The sequence below is a fragment of the Artibeus jamaicensis genome, unplaced genomic scaffold (genome assembly GCF_021234435.1).
Source record: "Artibeus jamaicensis isolate MK-2021 breed Jamaican fruit bat unplaced genomic scaffold, CSHL_Jam_final scaffold_847, whole genome shotgun sequence".
Lineage (NCBI taxonomy): Eukaryota > Metazoa > Chordata > Mammalia > Chiroptera > Phyllostomidae > Artibeus > Artibeus jamaicensis.
The window spans coordinates 24,309,215-24,334,876 of NW_026522057.1; the positions used below are offsets into that span (position 1 = coordinate 24,309,215).

At 47.3% G+C, this 25,662-nt stretch overlaps 1 protein-coding gene across 1 annotated transcript; it reads right to left on the reverse strand.

Moving 5' to 3' along the window:
- Positions 1 to 7,456: 7,456 nt before the first annotated feature.
- Positions 7,457 to 13,642, reverse strand: LOC119064144 (arylacetamide deacetylase-like 3). Its single transcript, XM_037165735.2, has 4 exons — positions 13,442 to 13,642; positions 12,041 to 12,257; positions 10,467 to 10,530; positions 7,457 to 8,231 (listed from the first exon to the last, which is right to left on the reverse strand). The coding sequence occupies exons 1-4, from the start codon at positions 13,607 to 13,609 to the stop codon at positions 7,457 to 7,459; spliced, it is 1,224 nt and encodes a 407-aa protein (XP_037021630.2). The 5' UTR covers positions 13,610 to 13,642.
- Between the last annotated feature and the right edge of the window lie 12,020 nt (positions 13,643 to 25,662).

Here is a 25,662-nt window from a genome sequence, read left to right on the forward strand (position 1 = left end):
TCCTGTTCTAGTTGTTTGCTTTTGTTTTGTTTTAGGTTCGGTTGTTAATAGCTGTGAATTTGTTGTCATTTTAATGTCCATATCTTTGATCTTCATTTTCTTAGATAAGTCCCTTTAACATGTCATATAATAAGGGCTTGGCGATGATGAACTTCTTTAACTTGACCTTATCTGGGAAGCACTTTATCTACCCTTCTATTCTAAATGATGGCTTTGCTGGATACAGTAATCTTGAATGTGAGTCCTTGCCTTTCATGACTTCAAATACTTCTTTTCAGTGCTTTCCTGCCTATAAGGTTTCTTTTGAGAAATTAGCTGATAGTCTAATGATAATGAGAACTCTTTTGTAGGTAACTCTCTTCTTTTCTCTTGATGCTTTTAAGATTCTCTCCTTCTCTTTCATCTTGGGTAATGTAATTATGATGTGCCTTGATGTGTTCCTCCTTGGGTCCACTTGCTTTGGGACTCTCTGAGCTTCCTGGACTCCCTGAAAGTCTATTTCCTTTGAGGCTGGGGATGTTTTTCTTCATTTTTTTCAGATAAGTTTTCAATTTCTTGGTCTTCCTCTTCTCCTTCTGGCACCCCTATGATTTGGATGTTGTAATGTTTAAAGTTGTCCTGGAGGTTCCTAAGCTTTTTCTCATTTTTGTGAATTCTTATTTCTTTATTCTGTTCTGGTTGAATGTTTCTTTCTTTCTTCTGCTCCAAACCCTTGATCTGAGTCCTGGTTTCCTTCCCATCACTGTTGATTCCCTGTAGATTTTTCTTTATTTCACATAATGCCACCTTCATTGCTGCCTGGGTCTTTTTAATGCTGTTGAAGTACCCAAAGAGTTCATGGAGCATCTTGATAACCAGTGTTTTGAACTGTGCATCTGACAGATTGGCTATTTCTTTGTTGCTTAGTTGTATTTTGTCTGGAGCTTTGATCTTTCATTTGGGCCATTTTTTTTTTGTCTTGCCTTCCTGTTATGTAGTAAGGGGTGGAGCCTTAGGTGTTCATCGCGGGGGGGGGGAACCCACATCCTACATTGTAATACTGTATGTGGGGGAGGGGTACAAGAGGGAACAATGTCACTTGCTCCCCTCTCTGCTGGCTTTCAGTTGGTTCCCATGCTGCCCATAAGCAAAGTGGGCCCTTCTGGTGCTGATTCCCAGGTAGGTGGTTTGTGTATGTTCTAGGACCCTGTGGGTCTCTCCAACAAACTCTCCTGTGAGGCTGGGAGTTTCTCCCGCTGCCACCTGAACACCCTCTCAAGAGTGAGAGGTATGAGGGCTTATTTCCCCGTGCTGGAGCCCTGGGTTTCGAGGTCTGTCTCGCTCCCCAGTTGTTCCTCCCAGTTTATTCACATGCGATTGTGGGACCACCTAGTTCACCAGCTGCCAAAGCAGCAAGTTCTCTCTGCCCAGCTGCCCATATCTGCCCCTCCCACCAGTCTGGGTGAGTGTTTCTTCTTTACCTCCTTGGTTGTCGGACTTCCATACAGTTCAATTTTCTGTCTGTTCTGATTGTTTTTTGTGTTTAAATTTGTTGTTGTCCTTTTGGTTGTGGGAGTAGGCACAGTGTGTCTACCTGTGCCTCCATCTTGGCCAGCTGCTTATAATAATATTTATTTATAATTCCTTAAATTAAATTTGTACTTCTCTTGAGTAACAAAAAGCAGACTGACTTTAAACAAACAAAGAAAAAGAACTGTTTTTATTTAGAAAGTGGTTCTGACCTTGCCCATTCCACGAAGGAGGTCTGGGGATCCCCTGGAAACTCTCCATTATTGTATTTCAAATATTTCTTTTTCCTCCTTTCTCCCTTATTTCCAAGATACCGGTTCCATATTTGCTATGGCTTCTCACTGAATTCTCATGCCTCTTGCTCACCTCTTCTGTATTTTTCTCTCCATTTGTCTCTTTGTGTGATTCTGAATAGTTTCTTCTGACCTATATTCCAATTCCCACATCCTTTCTCAAGTGTATCTAATGTGACATTAAACTCATCCATTAAATGTTTTACTTGATGTGTTGCATTTTTCAGTTCCAATATGCCTGTTTGATTTATATGTGATATATTTTCCAATATATATATATATATATATAATGTCACTTTTCATACTTCTAAAACTTTAATTTTTTTACCTTCTGAATTTTTAGATTACCTACCACCTTTTAATTTTTCAAATGTTGCCTTCCAAGTTTTAAAATTTGTAGAATTATAAATCTACAGGTTTGTATTTAGAAATATATTTATGTAGATTTTATCACCTTGGACATAGTGAAGAGTGCCATTTTACTATCTGTGACTCCTGTTTTTTCTCTTCTTGACTCTTATTCCTGTGGGTTTTCATTGATAGCTCTTCTCTTCTTACATGCCTGGTATCTGAGAAATTATTTGAAAAAATAATGGGAAGCTTAGGGTAATATTATCTTCCTCCAGAGATGATGGCCACTTGCTTTTCTAATCACCCATGGCCATTAGGAATTGAGGGTCCCTTTAATTCAGTTTGGGGGTGGAAATTTTCCATCACAGCATGCTCACACTCTTGTGGGCTCAGTGCTCTGCTGGAGGAACCACAGCAAATACCCTGAGAACTCCCAGGAGGACGGTCTGACCCCTCTGGGCGTAGGGTGGCTTCCCAGAGCAGGGGATGCCTAAAATGAAACCTGTGAGGTGAATGAGGAATTGACTTCCCTCTGGTACAGTGTGGCCTAGAAACACTTCTTAGAGATGGCAGATCAGTTTAGTTATTGCACAAGAACCTGAAGGGTGGTGGATAGCAAACTTGGAACTCAGACACACTTGGCTTCCACTTCTGTTTGCACTTCTTACCCAAGGCCAACTCAGCCTTGATTTTTTCATCTATAAACTGGGAGTAATTATCTTGTACTTCATCAGATTATGAGAACTCAGAGAGGTGTCATCTATCAAGCATTTTGTAAAATGCTTGCCACATATATGGATGGGGTCAATCAATGTTCGATCTTCTCTTCCCAATATGTCTGAACCAAGTTTATTTTAGTAATAGAATCCATTTTTTACTCTGAATTATAGGAGAGTATTCAGAACATTGGGGCACCAACCTCCCAAAGCTAGTCATTCTAGATTCTTTTTGAATAGAGGATTCCTGAACACTAAAGTTCCTGAACTTGTTATCCTCACCAGATGCTCAAGGGTCAAGATTTAATAAAACACCCCCACACATTCACTATAATTACCCTCATTTCAAGGCAAGAAAACTGAGGGTCTGGAGGTGAAGTAAATGCGGGAACTCTGGTTGGCTCCAGACCACAGTCTTTCATCCCTCCGCCTCCTGGGAGCCTTTTGCCACAGCAGCAACAAACCCAGAATGTGTCTTTTCAGCTTAAAATTAAAGGCAATCTATGCCGCAGTAGTGACGTGGATGGGGAGCTCTTTCATAATAGCAGAAATGGACCCTCAAGGGTTTTGCCAAAGACAAGAAATGCTTTGCAACTGAACCCTGGGCCCTGCCTTATCTAATTCGCCCACATCCTACAATTTACAATTTTTACTCGGCTGCAATATTAGGACAGGGGTGGTCTGGCCAGGGGATAGAGTAGGCTCTGGCCACCCTGGGGTTGGAGGAGCCAACTTTTTTAGATGGAGGCAAGGATGTCAGAGGCAACAACCCCTAAGATTTCAGCCTGCCCTGGCTCCTTCACTGATTCTTGTAGGAGTTCATTTGCGTTAAGGAGCCTTTCCTTCTAGAGCGCAGACATGCCCTGCCAACTCGGTCCCACCCTGTCATTCGTCAAGCCAGTAGATTTTCTCTCTGCTTTTGGGATTGGTGGCTATGATCCAACCACTTCTCTCCCAGCTGAGATCCGCTGGGAAAAAGGAAACAGGACAGGCATTTGGGGAGAATCCAGCCTCCCACCCTCTTCTTGAATCTACCACAAAGAATCACATGTGCAGAACGGGGCTTCTGTGGACCTTACAGATTTGTTTTTTTAAACACTGTGAAGAGCCCTGGCTGGTGTAGCTCAGTGGATTGAGCGTGGGTCAGCAAATTAAGAACTTGCAGTTCGATTCCCAGTCAGGGCACATGCCTGGGTTGCAGGCCAGTTCCCAGTGGGGGACATACAAGAGGCAACCATACATTGTTATCTCTCTCCCTGCCCTTCCCCTCTAAAGATAAATAATTAAATCTTAAAAAAAAAACAAAACACAAAAAACTGGGAAGAGACAAAATATCTCCACCAGCAGGGAATGGCTAAGAACTGTAATGTAGCCAGAACTCTAATGCTGTGCAATAGCTAAAAAGAAAGGAGAGAAACCTTTATTGTCTACTAGGCTAGATTTCTAAGACCCATCATTGAGTGAAAAAAAAACCCAGTGGCACAGCATGTACAGGATTATTATTCTTTTGTATAATGCTATAGGGCAAAGTCATCCCACAAAATAATAGTCTATATTTTCTATGAGTACTTACCTGTGTATGTAAAAGCACAGGGACAAGCTCTGAAGGATCGGAAGACCCTCGCACCCACCCACCCCCCTGCAAAAAAAAAAAAAGAGGGAAAAGTGGATACATTCAGATAAAAGAGAATAGAGTTGCAGGAGAATAATCAAAAGGGGCTCTGTCTCATCTCCAGCATTTGAAGGTTTTATTTAAAATACTATATTTATACATCACTTATATAATTTCAAATTAATTTTCAAAAGGTAGACTGGACGTGGAAATATGATTGAAATTGTGGCAGCTACCATATTGTCCAAAAACATCTGCTGTCCTCTCTGGGGAGGAGTATGCTTCTCTGTCCCCTCAGCATCAGGCTTGGCCATGTGACTTGCTCTGGCCAAAGCAAGGTGAGCAGAAACCATGAGCCTCACTTCCGAGAAGAAGCCTGGGGAGTCCATGTGTGACCCGCATGTTCTTTTTCTCTCCACCAGGAGGCTGGAGATGTTTCAACAGAGGCTGCTGCCTTCAGCCTGGATCCAAGAGCAGCAGACACATGTGGTGCAGAGTTGCTGCCAAGCAGTGAGGGCTGAGCAATGTTTAACATGAGCAAGCAATAGACCCTGGCTGTCATAAGCCACTGTGACTGTGGGGCCATTTGTCACTGTAGCAGATCCTAACCTTTACCAGCCTATACTAGCCTAGGGACAAGAAGAGAGAGCAAGCAGTCACTCTGGAGCAGAGAGTACAGGGGGAGAGGGAGACAAGGTTTGGGGTCAGAAAGGCCGAGAGGTCCTGGGTGGGGGTGATACTGAAAGGGAACTGAGGGAAAGATCAGCAAAGACTAATTTTGCCCATTTTTCAACTTTGTCCTCAGACCTTGTTCTCCATTGCCTACTACTGACCAAAGTCCACAATTTGGGATGCAGTGTACTGTCCTTCATCAGATGGCACTTGCCCTGGGCTAACTGGAAGATCTGTCCAGGGAAGTCCTGGCAATTTTCTGAGAAAACTCTCAGAGTGCCAGGAAGTATGTGCATGTCTATCTCCCCTGACCTGTGTTAGCTGGGCTCCTCAGCTGTGCATCCCCAGAGGGACCTACAGTTAGTAACTCCACAGTCACCCACACTGGGAGAAGGTACAGTCAAGCCAACAAACGAAACCGTATGTCACAAAGCTTGACTCTGTCAACCTGACTCAGACAGTAGTTGATGCCTACCGGGATGGAAAATTATTCACATAAGGTTATGTGGCTCAGTCATGTCTTTCATATTAACTTTGAGTGATGGGGAAAAAAAAGAGCTAATGGGCCCTGAGGCACAAAGAAAGGGGCTGCTGTTAGACAAACCAGGCTTGCAATACCCAGCACCCCTGCCATCAGGTGGCCTTGAACTGCACAGGAAAGAAACAGGAAGCGAGTGTTGTTATTAATGTCTCTTGCTATCAGTTTCCTCATCAGTAAAATGGGCTTAAAAATGCTGCCTTTGTAGAATTCATGTAAGGAACATATGAGTGTGCTCAGGGACCTGTTGATGGTGTATCCAATAAAGACTATACAGAATAAGACCTGATGAATGAGGAGACAGAAGCCTCCCCACATGGGGTCACCAGGGAGCTCCCTCAGCATCTGAGTTCCCCCTTTGGGAAAGTGAAATCTCGGCATTGTTTTCATTGAATGTACAGTTTCAAAACACTCATACAAATGAAGCAAAACTTCCACACACTTTGGCCCAGGATGCACTTCAGCTTCTGTAGTAGAGTGACTGTTGACGTAAGGTAAGTAGTCCCCCCCTCCCAAGTACTCAGTTCAAAACCCCAGGGGAGTTGACTCCACCTTCCACTCCAGAGATGGCATGGGACTTACATCTGGTCAGTCGGAACTTTCCATTCCATTGGTGGTGGCAACTGGTTCCATCATTCAGAAAGCCCTTAGAGCCATACAGAGGTAATGCGATTTCTTCTGGGACCACTGAAAATGAGGCAAATCCATTATAATGACCCTGGGACAGTGTAAGTATGGAGCTGGTCAGAACCACCATGTGTAGAAGTGAAAGAAAAATAGACATAGAGAAACACAGAATAGAACAGAGGAAAGAAGAAAAGGTAGCTGGGGGCATTGTTTGAGTTCCTGCATCACACTGATTCTCATTTATCCCCCTGGCCTATACAGTCTCTCTGGTTTAGTTCAATCTGAGTTGGTTCTGTGTCTGAAAACAGAATTAGGACTCCCTACACATCTTTGCTTTCTCTTGGCTCTCCCTCAATTTCTCTCTGCAGACATGGATGAGTTGGGTCAGACTCTGTCTTCATGGGTCTCTGGCTCAGCACAGAGACCTTTCCAACTCTCGTCTTCTGACACTTTGACTCCAACAGCTCCAGAGCCCCCCCAGTCAGGTGGTTCTGGGCTGCTGTCTTCATCTGCCCCTAGTGGCCCACCACCACAGAAACTCGTCTCCTCAGTCTTAAATCTTCCAGCTCAGACAGTTCAGACTCTGAACTCCAGAGGACCAGCAGGGAAAGTGTCACCCTGTGCCAGGAGGAGGAGAGTGGGGCCAGTTGATCCACCTCCACCCAGCAGTAGAGCATCAGAGCCATGCCCCCCTGGCCAGATTGGAGAGGGCCCATGAGAGTGTGCATGGCTCCCCTGGGGGTGTCCAAGGCCAGCCAAGTGGACGGCCCTGTTGCTCACAGCCTGGATCACCTGGGCCATCTGAACTCAACCTCAGGGAGGCCATGGGCAACTCTTATATGCTCACTCACTCTCTTGCAATTGGCCAGTAAAGGGCATCTGCTCAAATTTTCCCACCGCTGCACAGAGACCCAGAGGCCCACCCTCCCCCACCACCCCTATCTTACCTTCTGTTTCTCTCTAGAAATCAGAAATGTGCTTTCTGGGATTCTAGAACCTGGAGCAAGAAAAACATGGCGGCCTCCACACCCTCCCTCACCCCACCCAGCATCACCTATATCAAAAATAGAGAGCCCTGTAAGGAACTGGATAATGGTGGGACCCATTCTCTCATAGCTTCCATGGGAAGGAAAGATGATCACAACCCCTTTAGAAAGTGGACCATGACGTTTAGAATCTGCGTGGAGCAGGGGAACTGAAAGTAGAACATGCCCAGCATGCTGAGCACTCCGTGAAAACCATCCTCCATGTGGTGCCAAGTCACAGGGACTCCCAGGTCCTCCAGTCTCTTCTTGTACAGCAGTGAATCGTCCCGGAGAGGGTCATTCTCACAGCTCACAATGCAAGCTTCCGGGAGCTGAGACACTACTTCATCTTCTGCAATCAGGGGCGAGTTCATCAAATCCAGAGTGTGGTTTGTCTCCAGGTAAGCATCCTCATTATGGAGCACGAGGGGAACTTCCTGGTAGCCTCTCTTCTTAAATCTCTCTGGGATGTTTTCTGAGCCCAGCCACTTTCTGTACTTCTCCCACACTTCCACAGGCAAGTGGGCACGTTTCATAATTATGCTTTTCCAAGAGGGGTGGATGTCCATGTAATACCATAAACAGTGGAAGGCAAAATTCCTGCTGAGCAGGGGAATGTTTGCATTCTGCTGGTAGGACGGGAGTTGAAAATCCATCATTTGGGTAACAGCATAGATGAGAATCTGAGCACGGATTTTGGGGAGATCTGACCTGTTTATAAGTTTTTGACACATTACTGCTGCCATTCCCCCACCAGCACTGTCACCACAGACTACAACCCGGGCTGGATCCACCCCATACAAATCCAGGGACCTGAGGAAGTGGACGGTGGCCACAAGGCAGTCTCTCATTGGCGTTGGAAACCTATGCTTGGGTGCCTTGCGGTATCTGCAAAGGAATCAAGGAACATGGTTGACACTCACCACCATGGCAGAGTAGGAGACACCTCTGTGTTGCATTCTTGAGCCCAAATTTCTTCCATTAACTTCTCTTTCTCATCCCTGAGCAGGTAGATTAAGATCTAGGGCTTAAATGAGCTGATAGAAGTAAGGTCCTCAGTGCCTGGCCCATGGCCTCAGTAAGGACAGCTGCTATTTCTACTGTCTCATGCCAATTTTGGGGACAGGCTGTGATCACCAGAGCCCTGTCATCCCCCTATTATTGGTCAAGAACTGAGCTATCAGCAGCATGAGCCCCATCCTTCTGAACCTACCTGATGGTGCTGCCCTGAGTCACACCTGTTCTGTACATTTTGGTTTCATTTATGAGCAAGCCCTGGGTGGTGTGGGTTTAGATTTTCAATACTGCTTCCATGCTCACAGGTGTTGTGGCCTCCAGGTTAGGAAGCTAGAATGCTACCAAATGCACCCTGACTGGAGTGACTTATTGCTTGGCTGTCATCCTGCAAAGCAAAAGGTCACCAGTTGGACTCCCAGTCAGGCTACATGCCTGGTTTGTGGGTACAGTCCCTGGTCTGGGAAAGGTCTAGAGGCAACCAATGGATGTTTCTCTCTCTCCTTTCCCCTCTCCCTAAAAATAAATACATAACATCTATAATATGTATATGTTTAAATACTGCCCAGGGCCACAGATAACACATGGGTCACCTCCAGATCAGCCTCCCCAACTCCAGCCATGGCTTCTCATTCAGTTGGCTGTTAGCACGTTGCCAGCCTGGTATTGCTAGAACTTCCCAATTTTCAAGAGTCCAGAAATCTGGGTTTTGACAGAGACTTTACCATTTTAAATGCTGGACTCCACAAAGAGGGAGTTTGGCTGGCCAGGTGGCTCACTTGGTTGGTGCATTATCCTGTTACTAATGGATTGTGGGTTACATTCTTGGTTGGGGCACTTATGGGAGACACCCATTGGATGTTTTGCTCTGACATCTATATTTCTCTCTCACACAGATGATTTTCTCATCTCTCCCTTCCTCTTTCTCTAAAATCAATAAAACACATACCCAGGTGAGAAGAAATAGAAACATGCTTTGAGATGCACAAAGCTTCTGCCAGCCATTTCCATTCTGTTGCCTCTATTCTTAGCTACCTGGAATGCCAGTGGTTAACTCCTGATCCCTGTCTACTTTGGAGTCTGAACATAACTTTCTTGCAGATATATCTGCTAGTATAGTCTACTATACTATACTACTATGATGACTACGTGCTTCAGCACAGCCAAGATGGTAAGACATGTAGGGCCACCAACAGCATCAAGATGTCCATCCCTCTGCAGAAATGGCTTGGAGCCAAGAACTGTAGAGTGAGGCCCTTCCCCGGGTCTCTTCCCCTCACCCAGAACTAACTTCTGTACTTTTTACTCTACTAGCTACACCACAGGAAAGCTGGGAAATGTAGCCACACCAAGATGCTGGCAACTGATAGTTCTTCATGGCATGTGCACTTAAACAAACCTGCAGGAAAAGTGGAATCAGCAGGAGCCACCCTCCCCCAGTGTGACCATGTGTCAGGCAGGAGGGCAAGACCACTGCACTGCAGTGACTGCTCCTCATACATATGTCCACGTGGCCTGATGTGGAGGCCCAGGGAAGGGCTGCCAGATCCACCAAGCCCTCTTTGCCTCTCCAAAGTGAGTGAGTCTCCAAGATCAGTTAGGACAGAGAGTGGGTTTTCCATGTTTTTCTTGCTTCCTTAGATGCATCTCACCAGGGCAGCCTTCCCACCAGAGAGCACTCAGAAATGATGGGACCACAGTGTTTGCAGTTGTCCTGGTGCCTGTGCAGGGCACCATGAGCATGTAGTGGAAGGAGCTGCTAACTGTGTAGACTGTGCATGGCTGTTCTGTTCAACAAAGACCTGCCCACCCAAAAGTGCTGTGCTGTGAAACTCGGCTGCTGATCCACTTAGCTAAGCCCACTCCCCAGCCAGCTTCCAAATGATGCCACTCACAGAATGCCCCATTGAAACATACCCACAGGATGCCCACAGGGAGGAATGCTCAGGATCTGCCTCTGTGTCTCTCCCCCTTCGTTCCTCTCCTCCTTGCTGGCTGCCCTCCTCCTCTGTCCCTTTGATTCCCCTCCTGCCCAAGTTCCCACCTCCCTCCTGGTCACTCCAGGATTTAGCTTGGCTTCCCTGCCCTCTCACCCTCCCCTTTACTCACCCAACTGCTACAACCACGGAGTCACTCTCTTTGGACAAACGACAGCATATGTCATGGTGGGTTTCTGGGAAAGAAAGGTTTTTAAATTGACTAGGAAGGCTTAGTGAGCTTCCTTAGCCTATCACAAGTTGTCCCTTCTCTCTGCTAACTACCATGGACAGAGCTCTTGGGTCCTGACTATTGGTTCACAGCATCTGAGAAGCTGTCTGGCCATACAATAGAGTGCTTCTGTGTGTGAGCTCTGGATTCAGACCCAAGTTTGTGTCTCTACATTGCCTCCTCTTCACTTGAGCTGAAGGAGTGGTGGGCACAGCCCTTCTCTCCCTGAGGCTCAATCTTCTCATCTGTGAAATGGGGATAATGATAATCATGGGGCTGGGCAATGAGATAATGCACATAAGGGGCTTCTCCTATGCTGCCACGTAAATGCTAACATTAAGAAATATTCAGTAATCAATATTTGCTGTTATTGTCATTTCTTATGCAGACAATACCAAAATCATGATTTCATTCAACTCTCCATTCTCAAAGGCTACTGCAATTGACCTTGGCATTCCAGAGACTAGAAAGCTGTATAAAGGCATTTTCCTTCTAATTCCTGCAGTTGGGGTTGAGGAATTAGGACAGTAAAATAATATCACTTGTTAGATTTCTTCTCTCATTAATTTTTCTCAAATCTTTGGTTGTACTGTGTGTTTATACCAGGTTTGTCTCTAAGCAATACCTGATATGAATCCAAATGGTATTTTAGTGTTTTCACTTTTAAAACATCCTTACTTCCCAATCAGTAGTCACCCAACATTGTGAAGCACTAAATGCCACTGAATGGTAAACTTTCTAATGGCGAAATTTATATTTCGTGTATTTCATACATATAGACAGGTATCTTCTTCTTTTTGAAAGTGTATGTTAGGCTTCTTTTCTTTTACTAAACATCTACACTTTTACCTCTTTTAGGCTAACCAAAGGAAAGCCAAAGAGCATTTTCACTTTTATCAAAAAGAGGAGATGAAGAAGAACAAGAACAACAACAACAACAAGAGGATGAGGAAGAAGAATGTGAAATGGGAAAATAGCTTTCAGGGTTCGTTTAGGAGGGAGCCTTTATACAGGCAGTGCCATACCCCCACACCACCCTGGCAGGACACAAGATGGGGTACCAATCTGCTTCCCACCACATCTCCCAAAATCACATGCAGCATCCAGCCCCAGAAGTCTGATCTGGGTCTCTGAGCATCTGGGCTGTATCCTGGCTTATTTGGGGCATCCATGAGCAAGGCGTCTCCTAAGATAATTGCTTCTTAGTTTAATAGCACTTTGGCTTAGGGAAGGTGTATAGAGACCCTACTTCCACATTGTGAGTGAAACCTGTATTCCGTTATGTCATAGCAGGGAAAACCTGCATAGACCACTGCATAGATACCCCAGGATATTCCATGCATACCTCCATACTTCCAGAAAGAGACCCATGTTCCCTGGTTGCTTTAGATGCCAGGAGGATGACAGACGTGCCTCTACCCACCCTGCTGTGAGGCTGTCACTCTACGGGATGAGTCAGAGGGAAGAACTCTTACTCAGGCTCCCTACGATGGCCCCACCACCATGGAAGAACAGGACACCCCGCCGGGGAGTGCAGGAGGACATCTTGGGCTGGTACAACTTCACTGGGATAGTCCCAAAGCGGAGGTCCTTGACTACAACATCTGGATCCTGCTTGAGTGGCAGTAGGTCATGTATGAATGAGACAAATCTGGGCACAGAGCAGATTCCCAGTTTCTCAAAAATGGTCCCCTGTTGGTGAGAGAAGAGGAAATGTGATGGGAAGGATTTCCAGGTGTCACTGCTTCATGCCATGTGTACACTCCACACATGGCTGAACACATCTCTCCCTCAGAAAATCCCAGGCCGATGGCCCTAGCACAGCATGATCAAACCCCACTCCCAGAATGGCACATCTCAGCCCTACACCAGGTTTCTGGCCACCCCTGAGGGACCCTGTACCTGGAATGACCTCCAACACATCTTTGTAGAAAAAACAACTCAACACATTGGAATAGGCCATGTTTATGGAGAGCTTCCTCTGGGTCAGGCCCTGAAACGCATACTCAATTCACTGCCTCTCCACAAATGCTTGGTAGTGGAGACTATTATTTCCCCGCATTTTGCACATGAGGAAACAGAGTCCCTATGTTTGTGAAACCAGAATGCAGACTATGAACGTCAAGGGCAGGAAGAGTACAGGAGCGAATCATCAGCTCCTGTACCTCAGATCTGGGTGGGGGAACCCTCCAGCTCCTGGGTTCCTCTCCACGGAGGATTTCTCATGAGAACAAGAGTTTGCAATCCTTGTGGTTACATAACAGACCGAAGAAGCACAAGGTTGGCAAAACCTCACAGCCAACGTTGGTGTGATTCTGACCACCACCCATCCACAGGGGTTTCATCAAATCACACCCACCAGGAGCAACAGGTAGCATCTGACTACTGACAGGAACCGGTTTTCATCTCTACAAAGCAACAAATACCTACTTGAAAGTCACATTCTATAGTTTTGCTCATGGTTCCAACTTATGAATTTGCTGGAGTGTCTCTCTTTTTTGGCCTTGGCCAGTAGGTAGGAATGGGGACCCAAAGATTCAGAACAACTCATTCCTGTCTTCAGGGCTTCACAGAATAGCCAGTGCTGTGAACCAGAGAAATCAGGATGCCTGGCCACGGAGGGGAGCAGACTTTTTTTTTCCTGAAAATAGGAATCATTCTTTGAATTGTGTAACTATCTGCCCATTCAGCCTGGTAAACCCTGAGAAGTGGTTGAGAACCACGGTTACCTAACAGGAATTATTCAGGCTTGACAATATACTGTCAGCCTCTACCACCGTGACATTAGCGCTCATCCAACTAGACGCTTCTGGTACATTCTCCCCACTCTCCCCTTAGCCCTCACCATGAGGGAACAGAGAAAACACACAACTCACCCAGGTCACCAACAGCTGGAAGAGGCAGTGCAGAGCCCGCAGTCTCCCAGGGTGGCTGATGGCTGCAGGGATGTCTACAGTGAAGAAGTGGCTGCAGACGACCCACAGTCCTGCTCCCACAAAAAACACCCAGGCTGCCCCAAGGAGGACCAGCAGAAGGACCCACATGGCTCTCTTCCCTCCACAGAGGAGGCTGGGCTCAGCACACCCCACTTAGGACAAGCTGCTGGGCCAGCAGAACGCTGACACTTATATCACAACTGGCCTTCCCCACCTCCTCATCCTCCAGAAGAATTGGTCCAGCCCAGGTGAGTCACAGATGTGCTTCTAACAGGCCCACAGACGGGGCAAAAGGGCCCTGCAATCCGACCCGGCTGGGAACAAGAGTTCCAAGCTTCCAGCTTACATCCTAGCACTGCACCTAGTATTGGCCTTGAAAAAGTCACCTGGGACAGTAAAATACCATCCTTCCTCCCGCCCTCTGATGCCCTGTTCCTCTCTGACCACACTTGCTATTCCTGAGTCTGCCCAGGAGGCCCCAAGGCACTTGTACTTAGTGTGGCCTGGGTGACACTCTTCCCTCCATGGCAGCTGAGCTCAACCTCTCCCTTACCTCAGGGCTCTGCTCACCTGTAACCTTCTGAGTGAGGCCATCCTGGGGAACCTTATTTAAAATGGTAACTCCCCACCTGATTTCTAATGCCAGTTCCCACTCTACACACACACACACACACACACACACACACACACACACACACCCCTGCTTAGGTTGTCTTTATGGCTTTTACTATCACCTGAGATAACAAGTACTTCACTTGTGTGTTTATTGCTGCACAATATAACCTCTGCTGGAGACAGGAATTTTGGTTTTGTTTTTGCTTTATCCCCTGGTGCTAAACCCATTGATACTTAGCAGGTGCTTAGCAAAAGTCTACTGAAGGAGGAATGAATGAATAACACCATACTTTTCATTACAAAGCAGGAAACAATGAGCTCACTGACTTCTCAGATAACGTCACAGACTGTTTACAGTGTTGTGACAGCCTCCATCATTTATGGCAAAGTCCCACCTCCATGGCACTGATGATGACATCTCTCCTCCTACCCCACTCTGAGGTCAGAGTGGTGGGTCCCACATGGGAGGATGTTACCCTGCTGGAGCCATCTGGTGATGTCTGGCAACATTTTTGGTTGTGACACGGTGAGGTGTGGGAGCTGGCACTGGCATCTCATGGGCAGGTGCAGGGTGTTGCCAAGCACCCCACAATGCACAGACAGCCCCTACAACAGGAAGTTATCTGGTTCGCCATGTCAACACTGCTCAGGGTGGAAAACCCTGAGTTGGTGGGACTTGGGATTGAATCCTGGCTCTGCCAAATGGCAGTGCTCTGGACATGAGCTAGTTACTTACACTCTTTTGCTCCAGCTTGTGTGGCTCAGTTGGTTGGAGCATTCTCCTGGATGCTCCTGGATGCTCCAACACAAAGGTTGTGGGTTCTGAATCCATGTCCCTACCCCACCCACGCCCCAGGGCTGGAACATTTCTTTAACCAGAGGGAAAGGAGTCTGAGTCTGCTCTGTGTCCCAGAGGGTTTGTTTTCCATCTTGGCCCACATTTTGCATATGCCTTTCATAAGAGAAACTTGTGTTTTCCTGTGACATGTAGACATACACAATATTGACTTTTATCTGTGTCCTGGTCCAGAGGTTCTAGCCAAGACCTGTGCACTGTCAAGGATAGGCTCCCCCCCCCACCCCTCATCTTCCTCTTCCTCCTGCATATGATCACCAGAGAAAGCCTGCTCTCCTCTTGGTGAACAATCCCCACTGCAATGACTGTGAGTGCCACCCACACACATGGTGCCTTCAGCTCTAATTTGCTCTAGGGTTTCAGATTCAAATATCCAACTGCCCTCATGACCTGCCCTGTTCTGTGCCATTTTTCTCCACTCTCTGCACATTTCATCACCTTTGTTTCTGCCAGAATCCCTGCCAGAATTGTCCCTGATTCTTCTCTTCCTGGCCTTTACACCTCAGCTCTCCCTGTGCTATTGGGTCCTGGCTAGATTCCAATCACATCCATATTCATCTTGTGTAGTAACCTCAGTCATGGCTCCCTACTCATCCCTTTACACTCTCTTTAGAATCTAGAATGATATTTATTTGTGTTTCCTGCTCATTGTCTGTCTCTCCAAGGAGATCACCCTTTCCAGCCTGGAGCCAAGTCTGCTGCCCTCACTAGAGCATCCCCAGCGTCTGGCGCACACTGTAGGTGCTCAGTAAATAATCACTGATGGAGGAATGAATGGTGTCAAGTGACCTGGAGAAATGGTAACACGGAAAATGTGTCCTCTCTCTCTTTGGTGGTTTCTTGTAGGGGCTGGTGGAAGTGAGAGAGGGTGAGATTGCAAAAGTGCTGAAGTCAGCACCCACAAAATCTGAGTGACGTTTCCGTCCGGGAAACCCTCTTGGACTCACATCTCTTTGGGTTCTGCAGCCTCCCTCTCTTCCGTGAACCAAGGTTCCAAAGGGGCCTTCACTGCTTGGTAGGGACAATTCCAGAACCCAGAACACCATTTGTTTCATTTGTAAGGATGAGGCAAAGGAGGCTGTAATTTTTCATTGGTTTTGTTTAATTATATTTTATTGATACCTTATTCCAATTGTCCTGATTTTTTTCTCCTTTGTTCCCCTTAACTCAGCCCCCCCACACACTCCCTCAGGCCATCCGCCCACCTTTGTTTCTGTCCATGCGTCATGCACATAAGTTTCTTGCCTACTCCCCCTCCTATATTTCTACTTTAATCCCCATGGCCATTCTGTAAGTACTTATTTGTAATTCTCAATCCCCTCACCTCCCACCCATTCTCCCACAACCTCCTCCTATTTCTTTACCTTTATTTTTTGGCATTTTAATTATGCTTTCTCTTGGGGAAAAGGAGACTGTGTTTAAGGAAGTGGTTTGTCCATATTCAGCAGTAGACAGAGCTGGGATTCAAACCCAGTTCAATGAAATCTGACTGCAAGGCCAAGTCCATCCATTTCCAACAACCCACCAAAACCACATACTACAAAGCTTGTAGCAACCACCAATGACTGTACCTCTCCCCTGAACCCACTCACATTTTAATGACTTCCCATCACACGGATGCTGAAAATACCTGAAAGGCCTTCCTGTGAGAAAGATTGGGTGAAAATTCTCACTCTTCGTAAAGATGTAAACTCACAAGCTTCTTCTTTAAGAAATTCCATTCTCCTGAAAAAGAAAAGCAGGAGAAATGAAACTCACAGAGAGTGTGGAGCATGGGTGGAAGTAAGCTGGTCCCACAGGGCACAGAGAAAACACACGACATAGGGAGCGTTGGGCACGGACCGGGAGTAAACCGGGGCTTAGAGACACGGGAAGAAATGGCATCAAGTGTTCCAGAGACACAGTAAGCAAGACAGTAACTGCACAACATATGGAAAATAGAGTGTACAGACAGAATGTGTGGAAGGGATGGAAAGGTCAAGTGGTAAGTCACGAGAATGCCATGGCTGAATTCACAGCCACGTCACCCAAAATTGGTCACCCATCGGTGACACCTGATGAGGCCCCACTCTGGCCACCCATGTCCTTCCTAAAGAATGCAGATAAAATTCAGATTTACTCCGCAAACTGAGAAAGGAGCCAGTGCTGTGCTCAAGGATGCCTCCTCTTGGTTCCCATCAGTGTAAGATGTATGTTGGCTCCAGGCCCCCTCCAACTGTGGGAACCCCACTGGTCCTCTTAGGTACACCAGCAGAGGGGAAGGGGGATGTGGCAGAGGAGAGGACCTGTGAATATTGCATTACCCAGGGAGAACCAGGTACGACTATTCCCTACCCTGTCCCCGCTGGCACCTTAGTCAGTGTGGGCTGACTCACCCGTCTCCTTCCCCTTGCTTCCTGCTCTGTCCTAATGAACTTAAACCTCTGACTAGACCAACTGAGTTTGGTCTGTGAGCCTGTCCAATGACCCCCAGACTTTTTTGCCTAGAAGTATGTGGGGCTATTCCTGCATCAGGAGAACTTCCCAGAGCACACATGGGTGACAGTGAACAAAACTGTGAACTAGAAATTTGACCCTGGCCTTCTTTGGTAGGCTTGTATGCTGCCCCACATTCTCCTGGGTTCTCAGCACACAGATGGTCTCCTTCCTCCATGGTGGGGCCTTCCAGAGTGGCAGCACCATTTTACATCGCCACTGCCAACGGACGAGTAATCTGTTTTCTCTGGATTCTTGCCAACGCTTGATATTATCACTATGTTCCGTTTCATCCAACCTGATGGGAGTGGAGGTACATTTCATTATGATTTCTATCTGTTTCTGATCATGTTATAGCTATATCTAGATAACATAATTGGTGCATAAACTGCATAGCACACATCAACCCAGCAGGACACAAGAAAATAACTTCATTATTACATTAATATTCCTGCAGCAAACCCATGAACCTTTATATAAGTGAAGCAAATAAGGGCAATAAGTATGCTCATTCTGATTTAAATCTGAACACATCAACAAGTGAGCTCAAGTCAGATGTGGCTGCCAAACAAATTATGAAAACAGTTCTCAGTTTTCCCAGCTGTGTGGATATTGAAATTGAATGAAGATATAGAATTTGGGGCATGTTGATAGCACGGATAGACTGGGAGATTATACTGTTCATCCATTCACTTCCTCACCCTGCTGATGAATACTTATTGAGTAACTTACGCCAGCAAAGGGAGGCTTCCAACCTGAAGCTGGGTGAAGGAGGCAGATACCCCGTCCCCTCTGGGGGTAGAAGATGATGCTTACTGGGGCTGGGAGGCCACCACCTTGGGCTCCAACAGCGTCACAGGTACTGCTTAGGGTCCTTGATCCTCATACTGTCATGTACAGAACAGACAGATCGGGGCATGGAGTAAGTCCTCAACTTTCCAATTATGTGCTTCTGTTTGAAAGGGAGAAGGAGAAGGAGAGAGACAACTTTGCTGGTTTTAGGATGAAGCGATTCTTTGCCCCAGCTGCTGCAGCTCAGACTTGCTGCTGGTGTCAGGAGGGGATTCCCCTCGGGCCAGTGGTTACAGAAGCTGCTCCAAAAGCTCTGAGAAGTGAGGTGAGTGTGAAGAAGAAGGGAAGAACAAAGATCCTCCTTATCAGACAGAATTTCCTCTTGGCCTCTGTACAAAGCACCCTCAGCCCTGGGAATGCCGATCCTGTGCTGACTCTGAACTCATTCCTGATTGTCTGGCACCTCAATTCCGAGGTACTTTAGTATCTTCCTTTTCTCTTCATTCACTCATTTACCAAACATTCGTTGGAAGGACACGAGTTTCAAGCTCAGGACCCCATGATCCACATGATGACTTTCATGGCCCCCAGGCACTCTTGCCTTCCTCCATGCATAGTCCCTAGCAAAGCCAAGTGGCTGACCCTGCACTTGACCTTCACAATGACCTAGCACGGGCATTGAAGTTAAAGGCCTATATTCAATTCCCACTTCTGCCTGATACTGTACATTTTCCTTGCAGTTCTTTTTCAATAAAGGGAATGATTTAATGTAACTCCAAGAGTTTGTAGGTGGATACACTGATTTATGTACGGAAATCACCATAGAATGCACTGTGCAAAGGCTACCTGCCTTGCCTGTGATTTCTTGAGCATCTGCCATGTGCCTGGCAGGAATTCAGCATATCATTCTCTAAAGGTGGCAAAGACAATGATCAGGCATACAGGGTCACAGGTAAGCCTAGGGTTATGGTAACCTGAAACGGGAAAAGGTGTGATTTGCCCCTGGTGACCACAAACATGCCCCAGAAATTAGAGCAGGGGGAGTTGACTCTAATTCACTTCAGTATACCTGTGGGTCCTCCCTGTGGCTTCAAGGCAATACCAAAGGCCTTGGGATGTCCTCAAGGCCCTATATGACCCCCACCCCACAGCACTCTCTGACACCATCCCCACCCTGTCCCCTGCTCACTCTGTCCCAGCCACGCCAGCCTCCTCGCTGTTCCCCAAACACCCCAGCCTCTGGACCACTCTTCCTCCAACACGCCCTTGTGCCTGCCTGCCTGTCACCTCTCATCAACTTGCTCCCAGGCCACGTCTTCCCATCACCTACCTGCCTTTTCTTCTCCACAGTACCCTGCCACCTAGCACACTGTCTACCTGAGGGGGCTGCTGAGTGTGTTCACTGGTTGTCCATCTCCCCCCGCTAGTAGGTAAGCTCTACTTGAGGCCTTTGTCCTTCCCCTTCACCACTGTATTGGCACAGCCTCCAACAGGGCCAGGACAGAGTATGGCTTCAGTGTGTTAGTCCAACGAAAAACAACTCTACTGTTCTACGTTTATAACCTGGGAGCTTTGTGAGGGCCATATGCCCTGCTGGCTCAGGGAATGTGCATTTTTGGTATTTATTTCCAAATACTGGACAGTGGCCTTTTGTTTGCTTGTGTCCCCTCTTGGGGTGTTCTGAGGACAGAGGATTTCCGGAACCATGAGCCAGGATTTGGCAGGCCAGGCCACAGCCTCCCTGGCACTTGTTTCCTGGTCCCTTCTTTCCTGCTGAAAAAGCTAAGACACAATAGAACTCAAGGATATGCAGCAGATAGAGGACCTGAACCCAGGTGGTGGGCCTGACCCCAGAACAGAATCCACATGGCTTCCTTCTATTACCCCAGTTTCTCAGACTGGGTGCCATCCACACTTGGGGCTCAATAGCTCTCTTGTGCGGGCTGTCCTGAACACTGTAAAATGTTAAGTAGCATCCTTGCTCCCTACCCACTAGATGCCAGTAGCACCTTTTCTGTAGTGATGGCCAAATAAGTCACCAGACATTGCCAAATGCCTCCCAGGACCACACTCACACCCCCCTCCTCCCATTGAGAACCACTGCTCTGCGTCATGAGCCCTCTGACCCTAACCCACAGGATGTCTTAATGTGGACCCCCAACATGGGAGCCCCCTAAGGACACCCATCCTACTTTGCCTCCCTTTACTACAAAGAGGCAGTGTCCTTGGCATGTGAATGCAGCCAGGATGCCTGGATCAAATCCTGGCTCTGCATTTGAGTGGCTATTGACTATGGATGAGTTGCCTAATCTGCCAAAGAGGGATGATAATCAACATAACAAAGACAACTGTAGGGGGTTGGAAGATGACACCCAAACTATGGCACCTTGTGTTAGGATGACTGTGAGCTGAAGACCCTTGAAAAACAGACACCCGATGAAGCTCTCTGCCCTCCCATTATTTGCCTAAGTAGGGTATCAATTTCTCTTCATAAAGACGTCTTCTTCCCCTCTCTCTGACCAGGAAGGGCTGAACGAAACAACGATAGACTCTTCAGCCCAAAGCTGACATGGAGCAAACCTCACTAAAACAACCCTTATCTTCCATCAAATCCCTCTGTAGATTTTTCTTCCCACTGTTTTTGCCTCTAAAAGCTTAACATCCTTTTCTTTTTCTTGTCACTTCTCTACAAATGTATAGTTCTTTATCGACTGGCCTAAGCCCTCAGCCTAATGGCTTCTTTCTAGAAAGAAGTTGTTCACTTCTCTCTAGAAAGATCCCTGTGCCATGTAAAAATACTATTATCAAGTGAAATTTCTATGCCTTTTCTCCTGTTTATCTGTCTTTTGTACATTTAATTTCCAGGGCCCCAGAAGCAGAAACTAAGGAGTAGAGAAAGGGTTCTTCTTCCACATCACAAGAGACAAACTTCTCACTGACGGCAAGGCTCATCTGGGAGACAGTCGACCCTGACACTGTGTTTCCTGACTGCAGATTCTAACCATCCAAGACTGACAGGCAACCACCAGCTCCAAGCCCTACCCCAGCCCACTGCACTCTCCCCTCTCCCACTGAAGGCTCTTTCCTGACCAACGAGCACTATGGTTTTTTTTTCCTTTTTAATTTATTTTTTAATTGATTATGCCATAACAGTTGTTCTATTCCCCCCCTTCATTCCCCTCCACCCTACCTCCCCGTCCCCATTACCCCCCTTTAGTTTATGACCATGTGTCTCAAGTTCTTTAGATTCTATATTTCCCATACTATTCTTGCCCCCCCCATCTATTTTCTATCTACTGTCTATGGTACTTATTTTCTGTACCTTCTCCCCCCTTCTCCTCCTCCCACTCCCCTGTTGCTAACCCTCCACGTGTTCTTCATTTCTATGGTTCACTCCTGATCTAGCTGTCCTCTTAATTTGCTTTTGTTTTAGGTGTGGTTGTTAATAACTGTGAGTTTGCTGTCCTTTCACTGTTCATGTTTTTTTAACTTCTTTTTCTTAGGTAAGTCCCTTTAACATTTCATACAATAAGGGCTTGGTGATGATGAACTCCTTGAATTTGATCTTATCTGAGAATCACTTTATCTGCCCTTCCATCCTAAATGAAAGTTTTGCTGGATAGAGCAATCTTGGTTGTAGGTCTTTGGTTTTCATGACTTGGAATACCTCTTTCCAGCCCCTTCTTGCCTGGAAGGTCTCTTTTGAGAAATCCGCTGGCAGTCTGATGGGAACTCCTTTGTAGGTGACTGTCCCCTTAGCTCTTGCTGCTTCTAGGATTCTCTCCTTCATTTTAATCTTGGCTAATATAATGATGATGTGCCTTGGTGTGTTCCTTCTTGGGTCCAACTTCTTTGGTACTCTCTGAGCTTCCTGGATTTCCTGGAAGTCTATTTCCTTTGCCAGATTGGGGAAATTCTCCTTTATTATTTGTTCAAATAAGTGTTCCACTGGTGGCTGTGCCTTTCCCCCTTCTGGTACCCCTATAATTCGGATGTTGGAGCATTTAAAGATGTCCTGGAGGTTCCTAAGACTCTCCTCATTTCTTTGAATTCTTGCTTCCTGACTCTTTTCTGTTTGGCCATTATTTGCTTTCTTCTGGTCCACTCCATTGATTTGAGTCCCAGTTTCCTTTTCATCGCTATTGGTTTCCTGTGCAATTCCATTCATTTCAATTAGTTTCGCCTGCATATATTTGTCTAATTTGTGGCTATAATCAACCAGTTCTGTGAGGATCCTGATGACCAGTGTTTTAAACTGTGTGTCGTAGAGTTTTGCTATTTCTTCATTGCTTAGATTTATAGGCTCTGGGGCTTTGGGATCTTCTTAAGCCATTTTTGGTCTGTTCGTGCCCTTTAAGTGTGAGGAGCGGAGCCTTGGACTCCCAGGTTGCTGGGTTGTGATGCTGTATGTGGGGGCGTGGTCAGAGGGGGGAAATGGTGGCACCCTCTGCTGTTTCGTGCTGCTGGGTGAGGAGCACAGCCTTAGGTGGTTCACCAGGGCCGGGCCACTCAGAGTCGCTGGGTTATGACGCTGTATGTGGAGGTGGGGTCAGAGAAGGGAAATGGTGGCTCCCTCTGCTGCCGCTTGCTGCGGGGACCGCTGGGTCCCGGTCCAATCGTCCACTCCCTTGCTTGTCTATCCGCGCACAAATGCGCGACCACAGTCAACACGCAGCCCTGCTCCCTCGCTGTTTCCTCGAGGTCGCTCGCTGGGTCGCTCACTAGGTCCAACCCTGCTCCTGGATTCCGCGCACCTGAGTCCGTCTGACCAAGTTTTCCTGTGCAACCCCGCTCCACCAGCTGCTGGTTTCGCCCCTCTTACTGGTCAGGCTGAAGAATTTGTTGTTAACAGACTTCCGAAAAGTTCAATTTTCTGTGTTCTGGCTGTGTTTTCTGTTGCTAATATTTAGTTGTCTCTAAACTTGGTTGTGTGAGAAGGCACGATGTCTCCACCTATGCCTCCATCTTGGCGGAAGTGTCTCAGTACTGTGTTTTAACAAAGTATGAACTTACAGGCTCATTCTGCCCCACCCACGCAGCACCACCACCTACTACAACTGCTAACATGTGAAACCCCCAATTCTTTCCCACCAGCATACTCCATGTGTTTTCTCACTGTTGACCACTCCCTTGCCTGACCAGTAAACACATCCAGAGTTCACTTTCATGGTCACAGTACTGGCCATTGTCTTCCCTTCAGCAAGTGCTCAGCACAGTACCTGGCACATGGTGAGTGTTCAGTAAACGTTAGCTGGTGCTGTTATGACTCCTTGGTAGCCCTAGGCACATTGCTCTCCCTGGTTTTATCTTATCTCCCCTGAGGTTCTAACTCCCTTAGCAGGATGGAGTCATCAGGAAGCCCAACTTCACCCAGGGTATTGTGGGCAGGATGATGCACTGCCCAAGCCAGCCATTCACCACGGGGCCGATGGGAGGAAGGACACGGGCAGCCATGAAAGTCTCACCCAGGACCCACATGCTGACCCCTGGCCCCTGACACACCAGGAAGAGAGGGGGGCCTCTGTAAGGTGACCCTGATGCTCTTGCTCTTGGACGGCGAGCACAGGAAAACTGTCCCCTGGAACACACTTGATGTAACCCACCCCCCTGCAAACCTCATGATGCGTGAAGTGGCTCAGGGTGTATCTCTCCCCAGGGGCAGAGGCACTGGTACATTGAAAACATCCCTTTGTAAAGGGCAAGATCTCTTCCTGGGAATGCCTGGTCCCTGTAGGTGGGGAGCCCTGGCACATGGCCCCAGGACACGGACTGGAGAGGGGGCCTTCAGGGTCAAAACCCAAACCCAGGCTGACCTCCCTGGGTTGCAATACTTGTACCAGATGCTTTGTGCTCTTGTCTCAGTTGGAAAACCAGAGGTAAAAGAGCTGGCCAGTTTGCTGAGTTCAGCCTGGGTGAGAAAGAGAAAGTCCTCGTTGGGAGGCATTCTTTCCACCCCATTCTCCTCCCTCCTGTCTTTATTCATTGGCCTGACCTTCTCAGGTTAAGAAATCAGCTTCATAAATACTCCTTGTATTAACCATGTCTTGTTGGTTGGTTGGGGTGTGTGTGTATGTGTGTGTGTGTTCTGATACTTTGACATCTAAGGCCCTGCTGACCCAGAAGGGACTGTCCCTGCCCATATTAGTCAATGCCTGGACAGGGACAGACAAGAGCCCACCTATAAGTGTACTTTTCAAATGTGAACAGGCTGAGCCCACACCTCCAAACACCCCCTCGATGTATCTTTTCCCCTCCGAGCTACTACCCCCTGCCTTCATCACCCAGGGCCATGTACCAAACCACTAGGGACAGCACCTGTGTCCCAAGCCACTGAAACCATTCAACACCCCCCCCAGCCTGAGTTGTGTACCCTGCCTCATCTGTTCCTTCCATGGACACCATCTCTCCTGACTGACCCTGGTGGTTCCCATTCAGCCACACACCAGGTGGAGATCTGTGGCTCCTCACCCAGTTTCCAATCCTAAATTGGCTCATGGATCCAGAGCCCCTGGACTGAAGAGGAGACCAGGCCCCCTGGAGGAAGGCATCTGCATTTTCCCTCAAGTTCATGCTGCCCATCCTCCTCCAAGTCCTCCCTGAAGGGATCTGCTGCCACTGCCCACAGTGACTCCCTGGACACCAGTCCTCCTGCCTAAAGTTGGCTGGGTTTTGTGTAATTTCTTCTTGCATTTTCAAACATTTCTTCATTGTACTTGACAGACAACATTATATTAGTGTCAGGTGTACAGCATAGTGATGATGTAACAGGGTGTAGCCAAGGGGTGGGGGCCTAGATAGGGATTTGTAATGGGGCCCAGAACTGAAGGTGTCCAGATTATTAGAAATATATATATAGGATGTCCTCACCCCCACAAGTGTGAGCTGAGAGATGGGACACATGGAGCAGGGCCACTGAGAGTTTTCTTGTATAGCAATAGCTTTGCAGGGAACCTCTGACATGGTCATTTAACATATCCATAACTTTAACTGGTTTCATAGATATGTTAAATAGCTGTGCCCATGCTTTGAGCCAGGGGGATGGAAGTGACTTCCACCCAAGATGTAACTGGGAGGCAACTCCCCCTGGTTACAGTTCCTGCATGAGAGCTTGGAGAAGATTGGTTCAGTGCCCCAGGGCCCCATCTGCCCAGACTTACTCTATCAGCCCAGTAAAGCTGGAAGAATACAGGAATGCTGGCAAGTGTAACTGATAGTAGGAGGAGTCGGAAAAGGGGCTTCAGAGGAAGATTGGCGTGGGGATTTAAACCCAGGCACAGCAGCCATACCAGGGAGAACCACGCAGCTTGGGCGAAACAGGTTGGGACCATGAGGCTTGGGCGACAGTCAGGACCAGGTGGCTTTTGGGGTGCTCCCTTTTGCCATGTGGCTTAGGCAGTAAGAGAGACTTTGCCTGGAAGAAAAA

Excerpts from the sequence above, each read along its gene's own strand:
- LOC119064144 (XM_037165735.2), bottom strand. The coding sequence starts at position 13,609 with ATGTGGGTCCTTCTGCTGGTCCTCCTTGGGGCAGCCTGGGTGTTTTTT. Across the intron at positions 10,531-12,040 it reads GGCCATCGTAGGGAGCCTGA|AAACCCACCATGACATATGC; the intron begins GTAAGAGTTCTT and ends TTTCTTTCCCAG. Across the intron at positions 8,232-10,466 it reads TCCGTGGTTGTAGCAGTTGG|ATACCGCAAGGCACCCAAGC; the intron begins GTGAGTAAAGGG and ends ATTCCTTTGCAG.